At 41.2% G+C, this 26857-nt stretch overlaps 1 protein-coding gene across 3 annotated transcripts in view; it reads left to right on the top strand.

The window, feature by feature from the left end:
* The window catches only part of LOC111981604 (protein Aster-B), a 103594-nt gene extending 99228 nt beyond the window's left edge, over nucleotides 1–4366 (top strand). For all 3 annotated transcript variants that reach the window (XM_070449299.1, XM_070449300.1, XM_024012968.2), the window contains 5 exons: nucleotides 485–691; nucleotides 1042–1132; nucleotides 2537–2644; nucleotides 3207–3327; nucleotides 3654–4366. In XM_070449299.1, the coding sequence (XP_070305400.1) occupies nucleotides 485–691; nucleotides 1042–1132; nucleotides 2537–2644; nucleotides 3207–3327; nucleotides 3654–3743 (617 nt within the window). In that variant the 3' untranslated portion in view covers nucleotides 3744–4366. The remainder of the gene's footprint in view (nucleotides 1–484; nucleotides 692–1041; nucleotides 1133–2536; nucleotides 2645–3206; nucleotides 3328–3653) is intronic.
* Nucleotides 4367–26857: the final 22491 nt, after the last annotated feature.

The raw sequence follows: 26857 nt of genomic DNA, 5'->3' as shown, positions 1-26857 counted from the left end.
TGTGAAGCGAAGCAGAATGTAAGTTCAAGAGATCAGGATGGTTGTACGAGGCTAAGGATCGGTACCTCTGAATTTTAAAACAACTGGCTGTTTTTGTATTCTCACTTGAGACACTGGAATAGGTACTGTTTAGATACTGCGTGTCCAAGAGAAATTATTGAAGTAAATATTTATTTAACTCAAAGAATGTGAACACTGCTTAAACCTCTAGCTTGCATGCCAGTCTGTCATCTTAAGCTGACCATTTACAAGTTGTCTTGCCAAACAAGCCAAGGCAACAACTCACAACAAATGAGGTGTACATAGCAGAAACATACCGGCATCCTGGCTATTAAATCTCTGCGTGATTTAGAATGACACAGCCTCTGAATACCATACAGTACCATACCTATGGGCCGGGTCAAAAGTAGTGCCCTATGTAGGGAATAGGGTGCCATTTGAGACACAGACACTGTGTAACACAGCTTCCTTTAACTCTTTCCAGAGATGGAGCTGAGTAAGGTGGAGGTGGTCCTGGCCGAGCCCCACAGACAGTCCCCCAAGGCCAGGGCTCTACGGGCAGGGGCATTGAGGCGACGGAAACGGCCCCTGGTCCACCTGCGGCCCCCACACATGGACGAAGCCCTCAGCTCCGTCACCACGCCCGAGGACGAGGAGGTCACCCACCGCCACCGGATCAAACACGTGGCAGGTCAGAGGGGACTGACTGACTGACCGTTGATAGCTGTGTTTGACGCAGAGTATGGTGTACATTTTAGGACACCCTCAAGCCTTAAGCCGCTGTTATCAATTGCCAATAATACGGTTTCAATCAGACCTGGGTTCAAATACTATTCAAATTCTTTAGGTGCTTTTGACTGAGTTTTCCTTGCTCAATGGAACAACTATCAGACAAATTCCCAGAATGTTTGCTGTAGCTTTTCCGAGCACAAACCGCGGTACAGGGTTCTAAAAAACATACCTGCAACTGACAGGAATATAATATTAGGTCATGCATGGCTTTTTTGTATTGATCCAAAATGGCCGCCTCTCTTCCAGCAGGTTCCACTCAAACCAGATACATCCCGGACAATGTCCCAGGGGGCCTAGCGCTCTACAGTGTCTCCAAGCTACTCCTCATCATCAGCTTTGTGTGAGTGTCCTTCCACCGCCACCCTGGTTGTTTAAAATACTCTTTCACCATGCTGTTACTGAGAGGTGGATCCATAGATATAGAATTACTAGAATGGACAAAGCCCCTAAGATGGCCGTTGTAGTCATTTTAATGCTATGGGTGGAGAAGTCTGACTCTCACCCTCATATAGATCCATTGAAGTAACCATAGATATCTCTGGTCTCTACATTTCTCTCAGATGATGTTGAATGTTTTCGGTGTTATTAATGTGGCAACGTTGCCTGTTGTGAGTTGTGACTCATTTGATTAAATCTGGCCACATCAACACTTCTTGTTCTTGGTGTACCAATACACTTGGAAAGTGGAGTATGTCAAAAAGTAAACATTACTGGAGACACCATGCAGTTTTGAAGACATCATCACATTGCCTATTAACTCTAACTGCTTCTAAACTCTTTCGCTAGATACCGTTACACTGTTTGAAAAAACCTGTCTCCAAAACTGACCGAGGTGTCGCCAGTTTGAAAATGTTAACATTGTGACGTGCATCCATGCGTTTCCACTTTCTGTGCGTATTAAAACCAACCATTCATTGGTAATCTGATTTCCCCTCTCCTACTACTCTAAAGTAGAATGTAGTACGAGAGGGGGCATATAAAACACTGTCTTCTTTCTCTCTTTTCTGGTGGTGTGTGTAATTGTCCTATCTCTCTCTCTCTTCTCTTACTCTCTCGCTCCCTTTCCCTGTCTCCATTCATGCATCCTAGGATCTGTATAAGGTATTCAACTTTTTTTCATAACGCCATGTTGATTTTGATGATTAGATGCGTTTGATGGACTTGTTTCACCCCGTACATACACTGGACCAGAGAATTAACATCCTTCCTTTGCAGTAGATGTAGGCATTCCCATTCCAGGCGAATCCTGATATCTCTCGTCTAACATAGACTTATGTCAGTAGTTTTACGGCAGCTTTCTCTTCTCTTCTCGCTCTGCTCTCTCCCTCCCCTCCTCACTCTGCGTCTCTCTCTCTCTCTTCTCTCTCTCTCTCTCTCTCTCTCTCTCTCTCTCTCTCTCTCTCTCTCTCTCTCTCTCTCTCTCTCTCTCTCTCTCTCTCTCTCTCTCTCTCTCTCTCTCTCTCGTCTCTCTCTCTCTCTCTCTCTCTCTCTCTCTCTCTCTCTCTCTCTCTCTCTCTCTCTCTCTCTCTCTCTCTCTCTCTCTCTCTCTCTCTCTCTCTCTCTCTCTCTCTCTCTCTCTCTCTCTCTCTTCTCTCTCTCGCTCTCTCTCTCTCTCTCTCTCTCTCTCTCTCTCTCTCTCTCTCTCTCTCTCTCTCTCTCTCTCTCTCTCTCTCTCTCTCTCTCTCTCTCTCTCTCTCTCTTCTTCTTCTGCTCTCTCTCTCTCTCTCTCTCTCTCTCTCTCCAGCCTAGTATTGCTGGTGTTTCTGAACATGATGCTGTTCTATAAGCTCTGGATGCTGGAGTACACAACACAGAGCCTGACCTCGTGGCATGGCCTACGACCACAGGAAAGGTACTTCACACAAATACAATACAACCCAATTCAATACCAGCACCGTGGAATGACTTTGGAATTGTAAGGTGGAGTTGTAGTACAGAACGGTTATTCAAGTTTTCCCTCCACAATATTACAGCAATTGACAAGACATATTGCAGATTCAAAACAACATTGTGGACCACTGTGTTTTTAGACACTATAAATTACCATAGACAGTCATAATACATATTATAAACCGGGTAGTTTGGGTGCTGATTGGCTGAAACAGCATTCCAGCCGCGTGTATATCATACAAAATATAGTACCATGTCTATGAGTACTTGTTCACTGTTATATTTATGTTGGTAACTTATAATATCAATAATGCACTTCACCGTTTGATGGTATATGGCCAATGTACCACTGCGTTCAGTTGAACAACTGACTAGGTATCCCCCTTTCCCTTTATTCAGGCACTTTGCTTCTCCACTCGGACCTTATTGCTTAAAAGAATCATACATATCAGCCATAATACATTGCGTCCTCTAGATGGCGATATTTCACTGTGTTTGTGTGTGTGTGTGTGTTTCTCTCACAGTAAACTTCCACAGACGCAGCTGGAGTGGGCCCGGCTTCTGGAGTCGCAGCAGCGGTACCATGACGATGAGCTGCAGAAGTGGAAGGAGATCATCAAGTCGTCGGTGATGTTGCTGGACGAGGTGAGACAGCCGATCAGAACTGAGAATAGGGATTCATAACTGACTAATTGGGTCAGAGAAAGAATGTTCATTCACAAACTTTAAAGAACATTCAAGAATGTGTCTGTGTGTCATAGATGGTTGTTCAAACACACATGCAGTACTGTATTTAATGTGCTCCGTCAATATTTGATTTGACCCTGACGTGAATTTAGGATTGAATCAACTTGTTCCGCTTGCTAAAAAAACGTTTAACAAATTGCACTTCATGTTGACTTGAATGCATGATCTGCAAAATGTTTTGTTTCCTTTTCCTTTCTTTTTCCTTGAAATGTTTCCTTTCCTAGATGAAGGACTCGTTACTAAACCTGCAGAAGGGCATGGGCTTAAGAGACTATAACTCTGAATCGGAGGAGAAGAGGAGTCGATATCACTGACAAACAAACAATCCTAAGCCACCAGCCAGGACATTATGTGCAATATCTAAGGAACCATTTATGGGAAAGTCTTGGGAAATGTCTTAGGAAAACAAGAGAAATATGTTTTCTTGCATGGGGGAATGACGACAGGTCTCCCAGAACGACCGACTCCACTCCCACCGCCCAACGTCTGGCAGAAAGTTACCTCATCACCACCAGGACAGGATTGGGGCGGACGCCGTCTGCACCGTTGCATCATGGGAAAAGACAGCGGTGCCATGACCTACATTGGCCTAAACTCTGACTTTTTTATCACCTCGTTCTCTGAGAATGCTGTACTGTAAAGTGTTTTGTTTTGTTAGTTTTTTTGGGCCACGTACGGACAAAGCAAAGATAGAAGGGATGGGTCAGGGAAGCTTGCATTTCTTGTCTCCGTCGGGAAAATGTTTTTGTTTTCGGTGGAGATGTGTATTGAAACGTCGGCATATTTGTCTCAGAAGAGCAAAAATAATACTGGGTCAGGGGTTCCTTGTGTTCCTCCGTCGCCTTTTTAGGAACTCTTGGACAACGTTTTGGAGCTGCAGTATCCCTTTTTTTTTTACAGACCTTTGGACTCTGGGACCACGATCATAAACGGAACCAGAATCAACATGCAGTGTTTCAACACAACCCATCATTTCTAGGATGGAACCACCAGGAATCATAGTATATTATAAATACATAGATATATATATATATATATATATATATATATATATATATATATATATATATATATATATATATATATATATATATATATATATATATATATATATATATATATATATATATATATATATATATATATATATATATATATATATATATATATATATATATATATATATATATATATATGAATATGAATATATTATAATGACGTATGTCTTTTTTTGTAGAAGTCAGGGCAAATTTTTACCAGGCTTCCATGGTGTATCAGGGCAGGTTTCCCTGAAAGCTTGTGCCATGGCGTTGTGTTTCTATGTTTGTGTGTTCATGTTTTCTAAGGCATGTTCTCTACTGCGTGTAGAGTACCCCTACCCCTTTGATTTGTATTTGTGGACAGGGGAGCTAGCCATAGCTTTTAGCAGCAGTGAGAATGTATTGGGTAACTGGTTACGTTGCCAGCTTGTTAGCATACACGGATGAGAAAGCGGTCAGCTTTTGCAGAGGTACACAGTAGGTGTTTCTCAATATGCATACTACCGTGCGCCACACTGTCATGCTCCGAGTGCATTCTTAGAAGACGTTCTCTTGGGTACATTCTTGTGAGGACGAGAGAGTGGAGAACGCATAAAACATTACATTTGAGAAGCACACCCCCTACTCTATTCTCATGCTGCACTTCCCTATTCACTGAACTTTCTTCCAGCCAGGACAATGACAATAGAGATGAAACAAGATATACACAAAGCAAATGTTTTAATTCATAACTAGCAGCTATCTATATGTGAATTTTAATAATCTAGCTCATCAGATAGTTTAACAGGCAAAAATGACCTAAAACATATGTTATGCAAAGTAGATGTCAATTCTTCATGGTTAGCTAGCTAACAGTTCTTTGTGGCCATCTGGCTAGCTAACAGTAGTAGCTAGCCAGTTAGCCCTATTGACTTACTACGTACGGGCTTGCGATCTACACATACTACAGTGGGTATTGTAGGCAGGTAAACATGCCAAAATTAACACAGCATGTATTTATTAACGTATCCAGATAAAATATTGTAGTCAGGCAATATATGAGATGTCAGAGTTTATTTTCTCTCACTTCAGCTAAAATAATGTCTGCCATTGATTTCTAATAATTTTGTGTAATTTTTTACATGGTTGCATCATATTTCTGTGCATAGTTTCCATTGAAACTTGCTTGATGCTTCAAAATATGTACAAACAGAGTACGGATTCGGGAAGTGCCCTCCGTGCTCTGTTTCGCATACTTTGATTTGGACTCATACTCCGACCCTCCTGTGCTTCAATTTGCGTGCTCGGAGCATGATAGTATGCATTTTGAGAAACACACAGTATTTTCCAATGATGCAACGTTCTTCCGGGAACAGGGCTTTCTTGGCCCAAGCCAACCCCAAATGTTATATCAACGTTGTGCTTAGGTTTTATCCATACATGTCTTCAACCTTGTCCTTCAGGATGATTTGTTTTAGGTTATGGATACATCTATTCATTGTTGCCAAGATTTACGTGTCAACTTTTATGCTAACGTATAATTTTTTTGGGGGGGGCAGTATTGTTATCATCTTTTATTTAGCCGCTTTGTGTTGTATCAATTCATTTGTGGCTGTCCTGTATTGGCTGGAATACAATGTACTTGGGAGTGTACTGTATAGGCATTGGTATGGACCCTAAGTGATTTTACACATTCAATGGAGCTTGAATGTGTCCCTACCGGCGCTTCAAAAATAATTTAGGTTGTTTTCCCCAGTATTTGTTATCAGCCCAAATACTGTGTCAGACAGAGAAAACATCATGATCAGTGTTATGATAATGTGGATGTTACACTATGTCACTCTATGAACCTTCTTCACAGGGCACCTGGTTGTTCAGCTTTTAACCACAGACGGAGTGGACAGTATTTTAGGGAGGGTATTTCTTCGGAGAGGGACGTAATTTTACGAAGGGATACTGCAGCTGAACCGAAAAACTTTGATTACTACGAAATATTTGATGATTAAAACTGTGAACTTCCTCATTGAAAAATATGCTTGAAGCTGGAAAAAACAAGAATAACGGAAATTGTACAGTATTCAGAGGCAAATATTTAGGGGTTTATTTATGTACAGTGTATACGAGAAATGTAAAAGAAACGTTTGGGGAAACGTTCAGTGGTCACCCACTGCAGAACTGGATTCAAATACAGTACCATTTGAAATAATTTCAAATATTTCAGCTGTGCTTGATTGAGTTTTCCTGGCTTTTACGGACCAATAGAAAAGTCCTAAAACTGCAGACCCCACCCATTTGACACTCTAGGCAGGCTAAAACAAACTCAAAGTATTTGAAAGATTTCAGATAGTATTTGAACTCGGGTCTGACTTACTGTACTCCTTTGTCTTCCCAAAGATGTATGTTGTGGGCTATGTCCTGGCATATTGGATGTGTCAAGTTGACACAGTCAACCATTCCCACATCGTTTGTGTTTGATGATTTAAAATGCCCCAAATGTAAAATGTACAAGTAAGGTATCAACTGTGGCTAAAACTACAATTTTAGTATCTCCCCATCTGTCTATGGAAGAAGCATAGCTATCAAAATACATTTTCATTTCAAATTGAATTTCGACAGCTAAACACTTCCATATTTGCTTGCCACCCATGTATGTTCAATTGGTTGGACTCTCAAGGATTCCTGTGACGACCTTGGAAACGAACAAAGCCTGCGGCCGTTGATTCAGCCACTAACTGGTATGTTTGAGGGATTGGGATGAAGACACACAGTGCACGGTGTGCAGAAGTAACATTTAGGCCAAAATGATTATGTCTGAGTTTATCAACGTTACGCATTGGGATACAACGCTTTAGACATGGGTCATGTTCACTACGAAGCAAACGGGCGAAAACAGAGAGGGACGTACCTGAATTTGTCCAATAAGAAACACTACTTTTCCGCTACAAAGCATTTTGCTATAGTGTGCGCTAATGACTATGACCCTGCACTCATTGGCTTTGCAGACAGTGGATCGGGCACAACTCACGTACATTCCAAAAAGAGGAGGGTTTCATCTGAAAGAAGAAACGACAATATATGCAATGGATTGATACAGTGGGTAGCGCTTCATACATTATGAATGTGAGTCATTTACACTATTGCTGAATGATTGTCCCACTCCCTTGCGCTATGACATGGTCAATGTTGCTGAAATGGCCATTTGACCTAGTTCAGGTCAAGTTGTTAAGCCTCATTTTAAGAGTGATAATTGAGACAACGAGATCTATTCAGGGCAGATTAAATGGTATTCTTGAGAAAAAGGGCCCATGATGAGATTACAATGATTTATACTGAACCTTACATTATTCACCAGTCGACATGACAATCATTTCTGTTGACTCGTGAGAGGAGTAGAAAGCGGTCAACCAACGTGAGACGATGTGCAAACCAAAAGGTGACCCTTGGAAAGGTGACCCTTGGAATGAGATGGAATACGAAGCAGGAGGAAACAACGCAACTTGCCGCTCCACCACTCGTTATTGATTTTGTTGCCGAGGAGCGTCGCACAACAATGTGCAGTACATATTGTGCTCTTCTATCGTGTGTGCAATGCTGTTGAGGTGGGAAAAAACAGTGTTCATTGATTGCAGTAACTTTGTTGTTGTAATATCTCAAACGGACGTGGCTGTTTCACCATGAAGGATTCAAAGAAAACGCTCTATTAATCCGATGCAATACATATATTTAATACATTATCTAAAATTTCGATAGTAAGCTGCCTTCGTTTGAGTTCCTGAAAAACGTAGAGACACTTGATAGAGAATGCATGCTAGATTCCTGTCTCATTTGATTTAATTCATGATCTCAGATGTGTTCTATGCATAGGTGCTTTATATATGCAGGAATGCCTCAAATGGCCCTGAAAATGAAATTGTTAAATTGTGTTTTTAATAGAATGGTCAGTAAGCATGTCTGAGTGTCTGAGAAAACAAACAAGATATGTTGCACCCAAAAAGTAGTGTTCTTAAAAACCTGAAACTGAAAGAGCTTTCTTTATTAATTTGAACGCTCACAAAGCTGCAGCTTGACCTGTTCATGTTTGCCAAATGATAGTAAATTCTAAGGAAATGATGAACAATATGCACAATATAGGTAGAAAATAGTGTCTTAAATTGAGCATGAGACATACATAGCGAATTGAAAGGATGTATTTTAGAGCTTGTGTTTGTGGTTAAGTTTCCATGACAATCCCAAGAAGCCTGACCTCCAATGCTTTCAAACCCTTCACTTCAGTACACACACGAGCGCACACACCTCAGACAGGTGCAAGTTTTCCATCTCAGAAACACTCGTTTGTGATATTGTATATCCTCTGTGTGTGTGTACAATACCTGATATGTTTTTTAAAGTGTTTTGATCTCCTATATATGACTGAAATATTTATACAGATAATACTGTATGTATATGTTGTGTATAGCTCCAGTGTACACAGACTAGAGAAACCCATCCGCGCTGGGCGTGGTCTTGGGGGGAAAACTTTGAAAGAAAAAACATTCTGAAGGCTTTATTGGTTTGTGGAGGAGTAGAGATGAAATAAAATAATGGAAAGTACGACTCACGTCTGTTTGACTCACCCCTGCAGCGGTCTGTTTGTCTGTCCTTACCAACAGGACAAAGGAACTGTGATATTATTTCAATATGGGTCAAGTATTTTTCTGTACCCCTTTGAGCAATTTTCACATGGCTTCCATTTGTGTTAGTGCTACATTTGGTCATTCATTCATTCATGTAAAGTCAATATGTTCATTCATATCTTTAATCTGATAGTGATGCTGCCATGTTACCTGGATATTTCTAAATAAGACATACATTTTATAGCCCTTTTAAAAGGATAGAATAAGGGAGTGAATGCATTGTTCATTCATGTCCTTGCCTATGATTTCCCATGTTATCTGAGGTTGTGTTCCAAATGGCACTCTATTCCCTATATAGTACATTACTTTTGTCCAGAGCCCTACACAGACATACATTCAGAGACATCCACTGAGTGTACAAAACATTATGAAGACCTGCTCTTTCCATGACAAAGACTGACCAGGTGGATCCATGTGAAAGTGACGATCCTTTATTGATGTCACTTGTTAAATCCACTTAAATCAGTGTAGATGAAGGGGAGGAGACAGGTTGAAGAAGGATTTTTAAGCCTTGAGACAATTGAGACATGGATTGTGTATGTGTGCCATTCAGATCGTGAATGGGCAAGACAAAATATTTAAGTGCCTTTGAACTGGATAGGGTAGTAGGTGCCAGGCACACCAGTTTGAGTGTGTCAAGAACTGCAACATTGCAGGGTTTTTCATACTCAACAGTTTCCCGTGTGTATTGAGAATGGTTCACCACCCAAAGGACATCCAGTCAACTTGACACAACTGTGGGAAGCATTGGAGTCAACATGGGCCAATATTAGGAACGTGTTCCTAATGTTTTGTACACTCAGTGTGCATTCCCTACATAGGGAATAGGGTGCCATTTGGGACGCACATAGCTGGTTCATTCCACGAAATGAGTCTCTTTTGCATCCCTTTGATATTTTAAGTAGAAATTGTACACCAATATTGCATTTTAAAAGCCTATTATAGTAAATGATGTGCTCTTTGATATAAACCACATGGAAATTTCTAGAATTCTAAAATAAACTAAAAACAATTTTGACATCCCTCTGTGCACTCTGTGACTTCTAGGAAGATTTTAACCCGAAAATGTCTCACAAGTTTTTACCATCATTGTAAAGCCCTACTTATTTAGTTGCTTTGACAAAGACTTTTCTGAAGATTATTGTTATTAGGGATTCGTTTAAAAAAATTAAACGGTCCCATATTTTAAGGTCAACCCTGTTATGTGAGCTGAACTCTCGTAATATGGTGAAACTATTCCTTTTAAAATATTTTTTTCTAAAGAAACATTGAACATCTAATGGTCAAATCATAATGTAAAAGCAGATGAGCTGGTTCTACACTTTTTGGGTTTTTACTGGTGATTTGTGGTAGAAAACTGAGTGGGTCGAGCATAACACGTCAACCTTGTTACCCATAGATAGACAGGCTAAATGGTTTTGTGAAGCTTGCATTCCCAGTTGCACACAGCACACTTCCATTCCCCCTGTCAGAAGGGGATTTATGGCTGATTGAAGGTTAAATAATTGTCAACCCTGTTACTTTATTTGGCACTTAGTAGGCACTTACTATAGTCATTTTCTATTTAATCTCTTGAGATGGGAAACCTTGTTTTTTATTCAGTTGAAAATGACAGAATGTTAAATTAGGTTAATTCATGGTTTTTTTCTCACCAAGTTACACTACCCAAAAGGGACTCGTTTCGTGGAACAACCCATCTACTGTATCTCCCAGAAATGAGCAGGCTAGAGTAGTGGCCACTGCAGGCCGCACATTCCATTATAGGCAAATGTTCCAGACACTCAAAGACGAGCGAAGAGGACAACTGTTGTTATGTACACCCAAGGTGTTAATTAGATAATATGTAGCACTAATGTGATCGTGTGAGTGATTGAGTGAGCGATCGTATGCATATGGCCACCAAATGGCATCTTCCCCTTGTTAGGCTATAACGTACCCAATCTACAGGCAGAAAGTAGGTATCCAGTAGGCTACTTATCACTGAACTAATTGCAACCAACCTTTGTTCTTTTGTTTCTAGTACAAATGATGTATAGAACCGGCTGTCTCCCTTGCTACTAGTCATATGATGGCCTTATGTTGAACGTAATAAACAGCTCTCTATCCACCGGATGTGTACCAAACTTACTAAAAGTGGCAGTTATAAAGCCTCTCTTGAAAAAGCCAAACCTTGACCCAGAAAATATAAAAAACTATCGGCCTATATCGAATCTCCCATTCCTCTCAAAAATTTTAGAACAAGCTGTTACTGCCTTCCTGAAGACCAACAATGTATACGAAACGCTTCAGTCTGGTTTTAGACCCCGTCATAGCACTGAGACTGCACTTGTGAAGGTGGTAAATTACCTTTTAATGGCGTCAGACCGAGGCTCAGCATCTGTCCTCGTGCTCCTAGACCTTAGTGCTGCTTTTGATACCATCGATCACCACATTCTTTTGGAGAGATTGGAAACCCAAATTGGTCTACACGGACAAGTTCTGGCCTGGTTTAGATCTTATCTGTCGGAAAGATATCAGTTTGTCTCTGTGGATGGTTTGTCCTCTGACAAATCAAATGTAGATTTCAGTGTTCCTCAAGGCTCCGTTTTAGGACCACTATTGTTTTCACTATATATTTTACCTCTTGGTGATGTAATTCGGAAACTTAATGTTAACTTTCACTGCTATGCGGACGACACACAGCTGTACATTTCGATGAAACATGGTGAAGCCCCAAAATTGCTCTCCCTGGAAGCCTGTGTTTCAGGCATAAGGAAGTGGATTGCGGCAAATGTTCTACTTTTATACTCGGACAAAACAGAGATGCCTGTCCCAAGAAACAAAGAGCTCTTTTGTTGAATCTGACAATTAATCTTGATGGTTGTACAGTCGTCTCAAATTAAACTGTGAAGGACCTCGGCATTACTCTGGACCCTGATCTCTCTTTTGACAAACATATCAAGACTGTTTCAAGGACAGCTTTTTTCCATCTACGTAACATTGCAAAAATCAGAAACTTTCTGTCCAAAAATAATGCAGAAAAATTAATCCATGCTTTTGTCACTTCTAGGTTAGACTACTGCAATTCTCTACTTTCCGGATAAAGCAATAAATAAAATTGAGTTAGTGCTAAATACGGCTGCAAGAATCTTGACTAGAACCCTAAAATGTGATCATATTACTCCAGTGCTAGCCTCTGGCTTCCTGTTAAAGCAAGGGCTGATTTCAAGGTTTTACTGCTAACCTACAAAGCATTACATGGGCTTGCTCCTACCTATCTTTCCAATTTGGTCCTGCCGTACATACCTACACTTACGCTACGGTCACAAGACGCAGGCCTCCTTATTGTCCCTAGAATTTATAAGCAAACAGCTGGAGGCAGGGCTTTCTCCTATAGAGCTCCATTTTTATGGTATGGTCTACCTATCCATGTGAGAGATGCAGACTCTGTCTCAACCTTTAAGTCTTTATTGAAGACTCTTCTCTTCAGTAGGTCCTATGATTGAGTGTAGTCTGGCCCAGGAGTGTGAAGGTGAACGGAAAGGCACTGGAGCAACGAACCGCCCTTGCTGTCTCTGCCTGGCCGGTTCCCCTTTCTCCACTGGAATTCTCTGCCTCTAACCCTATTACAGGGGCTGAGTCACTGGCTTACTGGTGCTCTTCCATGCCATCCCTAGGAGGGGTGCATCACTTGAGTGGGTTGAGTCACTGACGTGATCTTCCTGTCCGGGTTGGCGTCCCCTCTTGGGTTGTGCCGTGGGGTAGATCTTCGTGGGCAATACTCGGCCTTGTCTCAGGATGGTAAGTTGGTGGTTGGAGGTATCCCTCTAGTGGTGTCCTTGCTGTCCCCAGTCCACCTGGTCGTGCTGCTGCTCCAGTTTCAACTGTTCTGCCTGCGGCTATGGAACCCTGACCTGTTCACCGGACGTGCTACCTGTCCCATATCTGCTGTTTTCAACTCTCTTGAGACAGCAGGAGCGGTAGAGGTACTCTGAATGATCGGCTATGAAAAGCCAACTGACATTTACTCCTGAGGTGCTGACCTGTTGCACCCTTGACAACCACTGTGATTATTAGTATTTGACCCTGCTGGTCATCTATGAAAATTTGAATATCTTGGCCATGTTCTGTTATAATCTTCACCTGGCACAGCCATAAGAGGACTGGCCACCCCTCATAGCCTGGTTCCTCTCTAGGTTTCTTCCTAGGTTTTGGCCTTTCTATTGAGTTTTTCTTAACCACTGTGCTTCTACACCTGCATTGCTTGCTGTTTGGGGTTTTAGGCCTCGTTTCTGTACAGCACTTTGTGACATCAGCTGATGTAAGAAGGGCTTTATAACTAAATTTGTTTGACATTTGATTGATAGCAACACAACTTGGTACAAATATTATTGGGCACAGACAACAGCACAAAAGGCAAGAAGGTAGAGACAACAAGACATCACGCAAAGCAGCCACAACTGTCAGTAAGAGTGTCCATGATTGAGTTTTTGAATCAAGAGATGGGGATAAAACTGTCCAGTTTGAGTGTTTGTTGCAGCTCGTTCCAGTCGCTAGCTACAGCGAACTGAAAAGAGGAGCGACCCAGGGATGTGTGTGCTTTGGGGACCTTTAACAGAATGTGACTGGCAGAATGGGTGTTGTATGTGGAGGATGAGGGCTGCAGTATATATATATCTCAGATAGGGGGGAGTAAGGCCTAAGAGGGTTTTATAAATAAGCTTTAAACCAGTAGGTCTTGCGACGGGTATACAGAGATGACCAGTTTACAGAGGAGTATAGAGTGCAGTGATGTCCTATAAGGAGCATTGGTGGCAAATCTGATGGCCGAATGGCAAAAAGGTTTTTTTCATAGAAGATCATAGGAAATCCCAGGACACAGTGTCTATAATACTGTAGTAAGCTCACATAGTTGCTGTCACATACTCCATACAGATGTCACTGACTAGTGGGATATCAATTTCACACTGAGCAAACGATGTACGTACGTACAGCATTCTTATAAATACACTTTCTATCAGGTTTTTGCTTTGGCGGACCATCTTTATTGGACATTTGTCAATAAAGCTCATGAAACTGTTTGTCAAACTGTTTTGTGTTCTTCTTGTAGCCCTGAAAATAGAAAACGACTTCAATGTGAGGCTAAATATGAGGGCATTGCATTTCAGATTCTTCACTGGGGGATTTAATGGGACTGACTATGACTGACACCAAACTAGAGTTGTCTTGGGGGTTGTTTTAATATGGGTGTCTTTTTTGTGTGTTCGCATGTCACAAGCGTTTGTACATTCACTCTGGCTTAACAGTACACAATTAGTTTCTCACTTATCTAGATAACTTGAAACAGTCTAACCACTAACCAGGTTCAGTGTCTTTAAGTTGCCTAAGGAAGAAATACACAAATCCAATGCAACAACCCAGCAGTCTGTAGCTTAAGCACACCGTTTAAAAGGGGTTAGAAACCATAAATCATGCAGGAGTGATGGTGGGACTCAAAGAGTTAAAGGGAAGCTGAACTTCCTGATTTGACGACGACCAAATTCAAAAAGACATGTGAGTTATAGATCTATCATTCTCATTGAAAGCAAGTCTAAGAAGCTGTAGATCTGTTCTAAGCTTCCTGTTCTTAGGTTTTGTTTTTGCATCTTTTTTGCATATTGCACCTTTAAGAAATTCATGTCTGAATTCAAACCTAAGTTTATTTCGTGGGTGTAGTTTGATGTGGGAGTCTGTGTGTTCACAGGTGGGAAGAGTTAGCCAAATTATTCAGCCAATTAGCTTTAGGAGGCTGGTGTGCAACCATGGCAAAGTTGACTTTGGAAAGCCTATCTGTGGGGGTAGTTAGGGACTGTCAATAAATTACACAATGTAAATGAGACAATATTTTCATGTTGTACACCTTTTGGTTATGTTGTACACCTTTTGGTTCTTATTAAACGCTTTCAATTTGTATATGAATTTCTACAATTTATAGTTGGTTTGAGGTTTTTAAGTCATTCAAACTTAGCTATTGGAATTTTAACATATTGTCCAACGTATGCACCACACCGAACGCACAGCAACTGCCTCTGCAACGCAATGCTTCAAGGCAAACGCAGTGTTTCATTGGAAATTAATGTAATTCTGGCGTACCAAAATGGAATGCCGCTGTCGGTGTGATCGAAGCGTAAACTGTGCATGCTTTTTCCAAATCGCAGTGGGGGGACCACCTGACTGCAAATGTACCTGGACATGATGGTTATTCCAAAGACAGAACAGTAGTTTTTTTATTTGACAAAGGCAATGTCTCATAAAATCATCATCACATGTAATGGAAACGGCAGATATAGGAGACATTTTCTAAAGATCGACAACATTTTATCTGTTCGACAGGTCTGGATTTTTCTTTTGTCTAACTTTATTATTGTGACAAATGATGATGGAAACGCTGTTGTTCGAATAAATTATGATTGCTGAATAATTTAAGGTACTGTAACGCTCTGGGCGTAGTGGGTGCGAAGTCAGGCGCAGGAAGCAGAGAGTACAGGGTAGTGCTATTTATTGCACACAAGCGAACATAAGCCACCCCACGAAACACAGGGCGCACACAAAACAAATGCCCCAAACAGGGGGACTCAAACAGTCCGGAGAAAAAACCACGCACGAAACACGTCAACATAGAACGTGCTCAGAGCAACACAAAACAATCCCACACAAAGAGCAGGCGGGCCTACTGGCTAATATAGCCCGACTAATCAGCCTACACACAAAACAGGTGAAACCAGTAAACAGAAAGGGGAAAAGGCATCAGTGGCAGCTAGTAGGCCGGTGACGACGACCGCTGAGCACCACCCGAACAGGAAGGGGAGCCACCTTCGGTAGGAGTCGTGACAGGTACACGGGGCATTTGATGTCATCACGTAACTATAAAGCTCCATTCCACATTTCATTCTAAATGCGTCCTACTTGCAAAATTACCTCAGATCTACAGGAGTGCAAGTTTCACCATGGCACAGACCGTGGCGATACGTTGGCATATGAGAATAATTAGAATATGGCAAATGTTAGTAAATGATTGCATTCTATCCATGCCTATCTATCCATTCTATCCATGGAAACACTTCAACCACAACATTATTATTCAACACTGTAGGTTTTTGCAAAAAAATATATCGTTTTTTTCTCTCTGTGTGACGTCATTACGTCCTGCTGTTTTATCGACACAAGATAGTTACGTGGAAACGCACTCTCGCAGGCAATTTTCACATATATTGTCTCTGCAAACTTTCTAAAATGTTGACAAAAAAAATAATTGGACAAGTTAATGGAAACATAGCTAAGATCCACTCACTGGGCACAAACTGAATCAATGTTGTTTCAACCTAATTTGTCAACGTCTTGTCACATCTGTGGAAAATACCCTGGATTTGCAAAAAGTCATTAACGTAAAATGTTGTTTTGAGGCTGAAATTTCTTACCACAGAATTATGTCCTCATGGTAACAAATTTTCAACATAGCTTATACAAGGTTTGTCTATTTTGCATTTGTACCTTTCATACAACGTCAGATATTCCGGAGGAAAAAACAGGCTGGGCAGCACCTCCTACTCTAGAGTCTATCTACAGTTATCCATTTGGTCTCCGATCCAGGGTTTTAACCAAGCCCTACTTAGCTTTGATGTTGTTTCCTGACTACTACCAATGTGCTATCGTGAGAATGAGTCTTGAGAGATCTCTTAATAACTAAATAGATTCACTGTTGCTATCAAAGTCATTCCAAAGGAAAGGTTTAATAACAGAACAAATGAAATGTAACCATACTTTACAAGTCATATATCATCAATGATACTCTTTAGGGCTTTTTGGCATTTGCAAAGTCATCAACAGCTATTGTTAGGGGGCGGCAGGTGGTTAGTGGTTAGAGCGTTGGGCCAGTAACGAAAGGGTGCTGGGTCGAATCCCGGAACTGGCTAGATAAAAATATGTTGTTCTGCCCCTGAACAAGGCAGTTAACCCACTGTTTGCCCAGTAGGCTGACATTGTAAATAAAAATGTGTTCTTAACTGACTTGCCTAGTTAAATAAATGGAGATGTGAATCCAACATATCAATTATTAATTTGTAGACAAACTGGAATTAAATTTAGACTAAGTCAGCGGCCAAACACAATGTTGCTATTTGGGAAAACAAATATATTTGCTAGTTAACCATATGTTTGATCAAGTTGATAGCTGTCAACATGTAGCTAGCTAACATTAGCTAAATCGAAACTGCTGGGGGGTTAACTCCCACCATCATCACTCTAGCTAATAATGTTAGGTTTCTAGAAAAGAAAAACGATAAATTTGCTAGCTATATTTTAAATACTTGTTACTGACTTTTGAACACTTTCTGTCAAACTACTTTGTTCCACTGCCTGTTTATTGATTGAAAAAGTTGACAAGAAATAGGCCCCTCCTGCAAATAGGCTGTATTGTTTTGGTATAATTTGGCTGAAAAGGCTTGTTCACATTTACATGAGTGTTTAGATAGCCAAGTTACTGACTGACTAGGTTTATTACTATTCATGTTTTTGTTGTTATTGCATTTCAGAAGGAGAAGGAGTAAGATCACTAGAAAGTAGAATGCTGCCAGACAGCCACAGGATCTCTAGAGGTATTACAGTCAATGCTTATGAACTGGATATTGTATGTGAATTGCCCATTTATATCAATGACACTAACAAAATGGTTGGATTGTTCAGCAACATGTGCAGTAAATGGTAACACGGCTTTGGTGATGAAAGGTACATAATGTATATATTGTCATCTTCCCATCAGGCCCATGTCTGCATGCTGTGACATGGGTCTGGATGGTGATACATCTACTTTCAGCTGCCTGACTGAATACTGGGGCCTTCAGTGTTACTTTACCTGACAATTAAAGCGAGAGTCTCCTTATCTCTGTCTCGTAGCCATTTAACATGTTAACGTGTATTTTATGTAGTCACTCATTCATACAAACTGCCACAGTAACAATAAACTGACTTATATTCACTTGTCTATTTGTCCTATTCTTCAGGCTAGTGTGGTATATATATTTTAGTTGGCACAGCTGTGTGATGTCTTATATACATGAATACAAATTGAAGTCTGCATGTTGTTTGATGTTTAAGTTACCATGTAGTTAGTGAAAATGTGAAAAACAGGCTGTGAAAAATGTATTATTTTGTCACAACTTTTTTTTAAACGAACATGAGTAGTTATTACAAAACTTTATTGTGTTTGGTGATTATCCTCCAAATTTGGCCTTTGAAAAGCCTTGATACTCTAGTTGCATCCTTCCTCGGGGAACTGTCTGCTGATAGCTGACAACAGGGTGGCAGGTTTTTTGATGCACTGTTCTAGAGTTCCATGGCCCAGCAGACTCAGCTGGGGATAGGGGGATGGACACATGTTAGTTTCTCTGGGTGACTTGTCTGGAGGAGATAGCATGCCTTTTGGAGTGAGTACATTACATCCAATCCAACCAGTGGCCCTGGATAATATACTGTATGTCATCACACAGACAGACAGCCATAGTGAAGGAGGTTTATGTAACAGTGTTGCTTCCGTCCCTCTCCTCACCCCAACCTGGGCTTGAATTAGGGATGTGTAAAAGGTACAGTACCTCAATGGCATTCAAACGGTGTTGGGGGAGAGGCTTGAGTTGTGCTGTCCATCAGAAAAGTTGCAAAGACTATCATTCAACCAATTAAAAACGTAAAACAGTGTATTTCCCGACCAAACAGCTGTGTCGGACATGCGTTTCATGCATTTTGGTTTATAAACAGCCTTACTCTGTGGTTCAATTTGAATCTTCCCATTGGCCCATGGCCTGCTGCCAAACCCTCTAATGAGTCTCTTTGACAGGGAGTTACTCCAGGGGTAGACAGGTTTATGATGCATAGGGCTTCTCCACTCCTCTTATGAGTGGAGAATTATATTTAAAAAATATGCATGACATTTATGACATTGAGTGCTCCATGTTTCTGCTGGTAGCAGGCCTTAACCTGGATGCATGGAAATGTCTTGCAGGACTCCTGCATTGGAGTACGGTTGTATATATCTCCACCAGGCTCCTGGAAATCAAATAACAAACCTGCATAGATTAACAAAATAAAATGGTACCTGCATTTAGTCAATTGAAGTCATGACAGCCATATATGTTTTACCCAGCAGTGTACAGGTTTTTGTTCCAGCACTTCACTAAAACCTCATTCAACTAACTGTGGTCTAAATTGAACAAAAACATCAAATTAAAATCAAATCAAATTTTGTCACATACACATGTTTAGCAGATGTTATTGCAGGTGTAGCGAAATGCTTTTGTTTCTAGCTCCAACAGTGCAGTAATATCTAACAATTTCATAACAATACACACAACACACACAAATCCAAAGTAAAGGAATGGAATTAAGAATATATAAATATTTGGCCGAGCAATGTCAGAGCGGCATAGACTAAGATACAGTAGAATAGGATAGAATATACTATATGCTGTACATATGAGATGAGTAATGCAAAAAACGTAAACATTATATAAGTGACTAGTGTTCCATTATTAAAGTGGCCAGTGAATTCAAGTCCATGTATGTAGGGCAGCAGCCTCTAATGTGCTAGTGATGGCTATTTAACAGTCTGATGGCCTTGAGATAGAAGCTGTTTTTCAGTCTCTCGGTCCCAGCTTTGATGCACCTGTACTGACGTCGGCTTCTTGATGATATCTAGGTGAACAGGCAGTGGCTCGACTGGTGGTGTCCTTGATGATCTTTTTGGCCTTCCTGTGAAAATTGGGTGATGTAGGTGTCCTGGAGGGTAGGTAGTTTGCCCCCGGTGATGCGTTGGGCAGACCGCACTACCCTTTGGAGAGCCCTGCTGTTGTGGGCGGTGTAAATGCCGTACCAGGTGGGGATACAGCCCGACAGGATGCTCTCAATTGTGTATCTGTGAAGGTTTGTCAAGGTTTTAGGTGCCAGGCCAAATTTCTTCAGCCTCCTAAGGTTGAAGAGGCGCTGTTGCGCCTTCTTCACCACACTGTCTGTGTGAGTGAACCATTTCAGTTTGTCAGTGGTGTGTACGCAGAGGAACTTGAAGCTTTCCACTGCGGTTTCGTCGATGTGGATAGGGGATTGGTCCCTCTGCTATTTCCTAAAGTCCACGATCAGCTCCTTTGTTTTGTTGACGTTGGGTGAGAGGTTATTTTACTGACACCACACTCCTGGGGCCCTCACCGCCTCCCTGTAGGCTGTCTCGTCATTGCTGGTAGTCAGGCCAATTACTGTTGTGCCGTCTGCAAACTTGATGATTGAGTTGGAGTTGTGTGTGGCCATGCAGTCATGGGTGAACAGGGAGTACAGGAGAGGGCTGAGGACACATCCTTGTGGAGCCCCAGTGTTGAGGATCAGCGAAATGGAGGTGTTGTTTCCTACCTTCACCACCTGGGGGCGGCCCGTCAGGAAATCCAGGACCCAGATGCACAGGGCGGGGTTGAGACCCAGGGCCTCAAGCTTAATGATGAGCTTGGAGGGTACTATGGTGTTGAATGCTGAGCTATAGTCAATGAACAGCATTCTAACATAGGTATTCCTCTTGTCCAGATGGGATAGGGCAGTGTGCAGTGCGATGGCGATTGCATCATCTCTGGATCTATTGGGGTGGTAGCAAATTTAAGTGGGTCTAGGGTGTCAGGTAAGGTAGAGGTGATACATTGCTTGCAAAAGTATACATCCCCAATGGCGTTTTTCCTATTTTGTTGCATTACAACCTGTAATTTAACAGGATTTTTTTGGGGATTTAATGTAATGGACATACACAAAATAGTTCAAATTGGTGAAGTGAAAAAAAAAAAAAAAACGTACTAACTTACCACTAAGCAAGGGGCACCACCAAGCAAGCGGCACCATGAAGACCAAGGAGCTCTCCAAACACGTCAGGGACAAAGTTGTGGAGAAGTACAGATCAGGTTTGGGTTATATAAAAATATCTGAAACTTTGAACATCCCACGGAGCACCATTAAATCCATTATTAAAAAATTGAAAGAATATGGCACCACAACAAACCTGCCAAGAGAGGGCTGCCCACCAAAACTCACGGACCAGGCAAGGAGGGCATTAACCAGAGAGGCAACAAAGAGACCAAAGATAACCAAAGATAACCCTGAAGGAGCTGCAAAGCTCCACAGTGGAGATTGGAGTATCTGTCCATAGGACCACTTTAAGCCGTACACTCCACAGAGCTGGGCTTTACGGAAGAGTGACCAGAAAAAAGCCATTGATTAAAGAAAAAAATAAGGAGACTCCCCAAACATATGGAAGAAGGTACTCTGGTCAGATGAGACTAAAATTGAGCTTTTTAGCCATCAAGGAAAACTCTATGTCTGGTGCAAACCCAACACCTCTCATCACCCCGAGAATATCATCCACATGTGGGTATGTTTTTCATCGGCAGGGACTGGGAAACTGGTCAGAATTGAAGGAATGATGGATGGCGCTAAATACAGGGAAATTCTTGAGGGAAACCTGTTTCAGTCTTCCAGAGATTTGAGACTGGGATGGAGGTTCACCTTCCAGCAGAACAATGACGCTAAGCATACTGCGAAAGCAACACTCAAGTGGTTTAACGGGAAACATTTAAATGTCTTGGAATGGCCTAGTCAAAGCCCAGACCTCAATCCAATTGAGAATCTGTAGTATGACTTAAAAGATTGCTGTACACCAGCTGAACCCATCCAACTTGAAGGAGCTGGAGCAGTTTTGCCTTTAAGAGTGGGCAAAACCCCAGTGGCTAGATGTGCCAAGATTATAGAGACATACTCCAAGAGACTTGCAGCTGTAATTGCTGCAAAAGGTGGCTCTACAAAGTATTGAGTTGGGGTGGTGAATAGTTATGCACACTCAAGTTTTCTGTTTTTTTGTCTTATTTCTTGCTTGTTTCAAAATAAAAAATATTTTGCATCTTCAAAGTGGTAGGCATGTTGTGTAAATCAAATGATACAACCCCCCCAAAAATCAATTTTAATTCCAGGTTGTAAGGCAACAAAATAGGAAAAATGCCAAGGGGGGTGAATACTTTCGCAAACCACTGTATGGTCCTTGACTAGTCTCTTAAAGCACTTCATGATGACATAAGTGAGTGCTGCGGGGCGATAGTCATATAGTTCAGTTACCTTTGCTTTCTTGGGAACAGGAACAGTGGTGGACATCTTGAAGCATGTGGGGACAGCAGATTGAATATGTCTGTAAACACTCCAGCCAGCTGGTCTCGGCTAGGGATGCCGACTGGGCCGGCAGCCTTGCGAGGGTTAACACGCTTAAATATCTTACTCACGTCGACCACGGAGAAGGAGAGCCCACTGTCCTTGGTAGCGGGCCGCGTCGGTGGCACTTTGCTATCCTCAAAGGAGGCGTTGAAGGTGTTTAGTTGTCCAGAAGCAAGATGTCGGTGTCCACAACGTGGCTGGTTTTCCCTTTGTAGTCTGTGATTGTCTCTAGACCCTGCCACATACGTCTTGTGTCTGAGCCAGTGAATTGTGACTCCATTTTGTCTCTATACTGACATTTTGCCTGTTTGATTGCCTTACAGAGGGAATAACTACACTGTTTGTATTCGGCCATATTCCCAGTCACCTTAACATGGTTAAATGCAATGGTTCGCGCTTTCAGTTTTGCATGAATGCTGCCATCTATCCACAGTTTCTGGTTAGGGTAGGTTTTAATAGTCACAGTGGGTACAACATCTCCTATACACTTCCTGATAAACTCAGTCCCCGTATCAGTGTATTTGTCTATGTTGTTCTCGGAGGCTACCTGGAACATATCCCAGTCCACGTGATCAAAACAATCTTGAAGCGTGGGTTCCGATTGGTCAGACCAGCGTTGAATAGTCTTTAGCACAGGTACTACCTGTTTGAGTTTCTGCCTATAGGAAGGGAGGAGCAAAATGGAGTCATGATCAGATTTTCCGAAGGGAGGGTGGGGGAGGGCCTTGTAGGCATCCCGGAAGTTGGAGTAGCAGTGGTCGAGTGTTTTAGCAGCGCGAGTACTACAGTCAGTGTGTTGATAGAACTTCGGTAGCATTTTCCTCAAATTTGTTTGTTAAAATCCACAGCTACATAAATGCGGCCACATGATATGTGGTTTCCAGTTTGCATAAAGTCCAGTGAAGTTCTTTGAGGGTCGTCGTGGTATCGGCTTGAGGGGGAATATACATGGGTATTACTATAACCGAAGAGAATTCTCTTGGGAGGTAATACGGTCGGCATTTGATTGTGAGGTATTCTAGGTCAGGTGAACAAAAGGACGTGAGTTCCTGTATGTTATCACAATCACACCATGAGTAGTTAACCATGAAACATACACCCATGCCCTTCTTTTTCACAGAGAGATATTTATTCCTGTCTGCGCGATGAACTGAGAATCCAACTGGCTGTACGGACTCAGACAGTATATCCCAAGAGAGCCATGTTTCTGTGAGACAGAGTATGTTACAGTCCCTGATGTCTCTCTGGAAGGAAATCCTCGAAATCCTGAGCTCGTCAACTTTATTACCCAGAGACTGAACATAAGCGAGTAATATACTCGGAAGCGGTGGGTGGTGTGCGCGCCTCCTGAGTCGAACTAAAAGTCCACTCCGAGTACCTCTTTTCCGCCGGTGGTGTTTTGGATCAGCCTCTGGAATCAGTTCAATTGGCCTGGAGGGTACGAACAAAGGATCCGATTCAGGGAAGTCGTATTCCTGGTCATAATGCTGGTAATGCTGGTGGGTTACCGCCGCTCTGATATCCAAAAGTTATTCCCATCTGTATGTAATAACACACATTTCCTGGCCTAATAATGTAAGAAATAACACATACAAAACGAAATACTGCAAAGTTTCCTAAGAGCTAGAAGCACGGCAGCCCTATCCGTCAGCGCCATTTTGTTACATTTTGCACACAGTTCAGTCCCCTGGGCCAGAATTCCCCCAAGTCTGTATTATTGAATGAGCTTCCCAAATTACAAGCTTACGATTCTGCATGATATAGATCCACACGTTATTCTCTTTCTACCTAACCATGTGAATAAACTCCAAGAACAAGTTTCAATTTAGCTAGCTAGCTTGCCAATGGCATTTATATCAACTCTATCAATCAGTTGGTTAAATAGCAAATATTATATTTGCTTTACCCTTGCATCTAAAGCTGCCTGATGAAGCTAGGCAGTTGATAGTAAAGCTAGGATGAACTAGAGAGCTAATTAGCTAACATTAGCTGCTGTCAATTTTGTCTGAAATGTACCATTATATTTCCCATGCTAAACAAACTACTGTCATGCCTTTTCACCCAAAAAATCGATGTACACATATAAAATAAAAAAGTAGATAATTTTATTCTAGTACTTCAGGCTGAGGAGTAAGTAACGTCATTACTTCGTATAAATAACTTTTCTTCTCCTCTTCAAGTTACTTCCTGAGATTTGCGAATCACTTTCTACAAATTTACAAAACGTTCTACAAGTTTCTGAATCTCTTGGTAACGTGACAACAGTGACAGAACCTCGAGCGTGCACAGAAAAAAATCTGCACATGTATTTTTGATTCACAGCGGAGTATTAATAGTCGTAAATGTATGAGTAATAATTCTGAAATGTGCTTGCATATCTTATTGAATGTATTCAAATGTCAAGTTACACGTTTGGGACCATAGTTAAATGTTTCACACATCATGATGTAAGTTTACGAAATTAAATTACACATTTCCGAATTGTCCTTGCAACCATGAATCTCAATGTGTGACCACGACATTCAAAATTCTAATTTACGCGGTTCTGTCATCTTTATTATCCCATAATCATGTAGGCTATACCCGCACTGTATCTGCGAGTGCGGGCTGTTGGCTATGTACCAAGACCAGAGTGGACATATTTGCTATATATAACGCAACATTTTTAGTGCCAAACCATCAGTAGAGTTGAAAATGTGATGTAAACCCTTTTAACTAGTATTTGTTATTCGGTACATGGGAATTTAACTGCAACAGTTATTTTTATGTGCATGCACATCCTTTTATCTGCAACAAGTAATTTGATGAAAACACCCCACTGGGTACAAACTGGTTAAATCAACGTTGTTTCAACGTAATTTGTCAACGTATTCTGAGGTGTAATCTATGTGGAAAATAGATTGGATTTGAAAAAAGTAATCAACATAAACTGTTGTTTTGAGGGTGAAAGTTCAACCACAGGATTATGTCATCATGGTAACCAATTTTTACATAAACAAACCTTGTATAAAATATGTTGAATTTGTATGTTTGAAACAACATGAGATTTTTAACGTTATATCCACGATCAGAAAAAAAATTGGTTTGTGCAGCACTGGCTATTTTTTTCAATTCAACCCAGGGTTCGACTACAACTTTGATTTCAAATGTAATCTACAACTTAATAATCAATATGTTGGATTCACATCTCCTTCTCAACCAAAGATCTATGTTAAAGAATAGGACTAAATCAAATCAAACTTTATTTAAAGTGCATTTCAAGTTTGATTTGATTTAGTCCTATTCTTTAACTTAGATATTTGTTTGAGATGAAGATGTGAATCTAACATATCAATTATTAATTTGTAAACAAACTGGATATTCAATTGTGTTTGGTTGTAAACGCAACCAAATATCAACACTTGAAGGAGATGTATCTTTTGCTTGGATCATTCCATCTGTGCCACTGACTTAGTCTGGCTTTAATTCCAGTTTGTCTACAAATTAATAATTGATATGTTGGATTCATGTCTCAAAATTCTAGGTTAAAGAATAGGACGAAATCAAATCAAACTTTAAAGCACTTTAAATAAAGTTTCATCTGATTTGGTCCTATTGTTTAACTTAGATTTTGGATTGCAGTGGAGACATGAATCCAACATATCCTTCAAATGTTATATTTGGTTGTCTTGACAACCAAACACAATTCAATATCACTTTTGCAATATAGTACATAGCCTATTAACTTGTCGACAAGTTAACAAATTTGTAGAATAGGATTAAGCCAGTGGCTTTCATGAAACTTTCCAAGCATTAGGTCTCCTTTAAATGTTCATATTTGGTTGTATTGACAACCAAACACAATTAAATATTACTTTTGTAATACAGACTAATGTAACAGTATTTATTCAACCTTTAAAATGAGTAACACATCCATGGCCACATTTTGATTTTACTGTATTTGTCTTCTAATGTAATCATAGAAAACATGTATGTTCAAGATAGCATGCAAATGTAACTGTTTAACTTTAGTCCGTCCCCACGCCCCGACCCTCTGCACACATCAACAACAGTCACCCACGAAGCATCATTACCCATCGCTCCACAAAAGCCGCGGGGAACCACTACTTCAAGGTCTCAAAGCGAGTGACGTCACCGATTGAAACGCTATTAGCGCTCACCACCGCTAACTAGCTAGCCATTTCACATCAGTTACACTCACCCCCCTTTCGACTTCCTCCTTTTCTGCAGCAACCAGTGATCCGGGTCACGGCACCAATGTAACAGTTTAACTTTAGTCCGTCCCCTCGCCCCGACCCGGGCGCGAACCAGGGACCCTCTGCACACATCAACAACAGTCACCCACGAAGCATCATTACCCATCGCTCCACAAAAGCCGCGGGGAACCACTACTTCAAGGTCTCAAAGCGAGTGACGTCACCGATTGAAACGCTATTAGCGCMCACCACCGCTAACTAGCTAGCCATTTCACATCGGTTACACAAATGTCACAGGTCTGTG

This window comes from Salvelinus sp. IW2-2015, linkage group LG20, assembly GCF_002910315.2.
Source record: "Salvelinus sp. IW2-2015 linkage group LG20, ASM291031v2, whole genome shotgun sequence".
Taxonomy (NCBI): domain Eukaryota; kingdom Metazoa; phylum Chordata; class Actinopteri; order Salmoniformes; family Salmonidae; genus Salvelinus; species Salvelinus sp. IW2-2015.
Note: the sequence above shows the minus strand (reverse complement) of the source record. Positions and strands in the feature narration are given on the sequence as shown.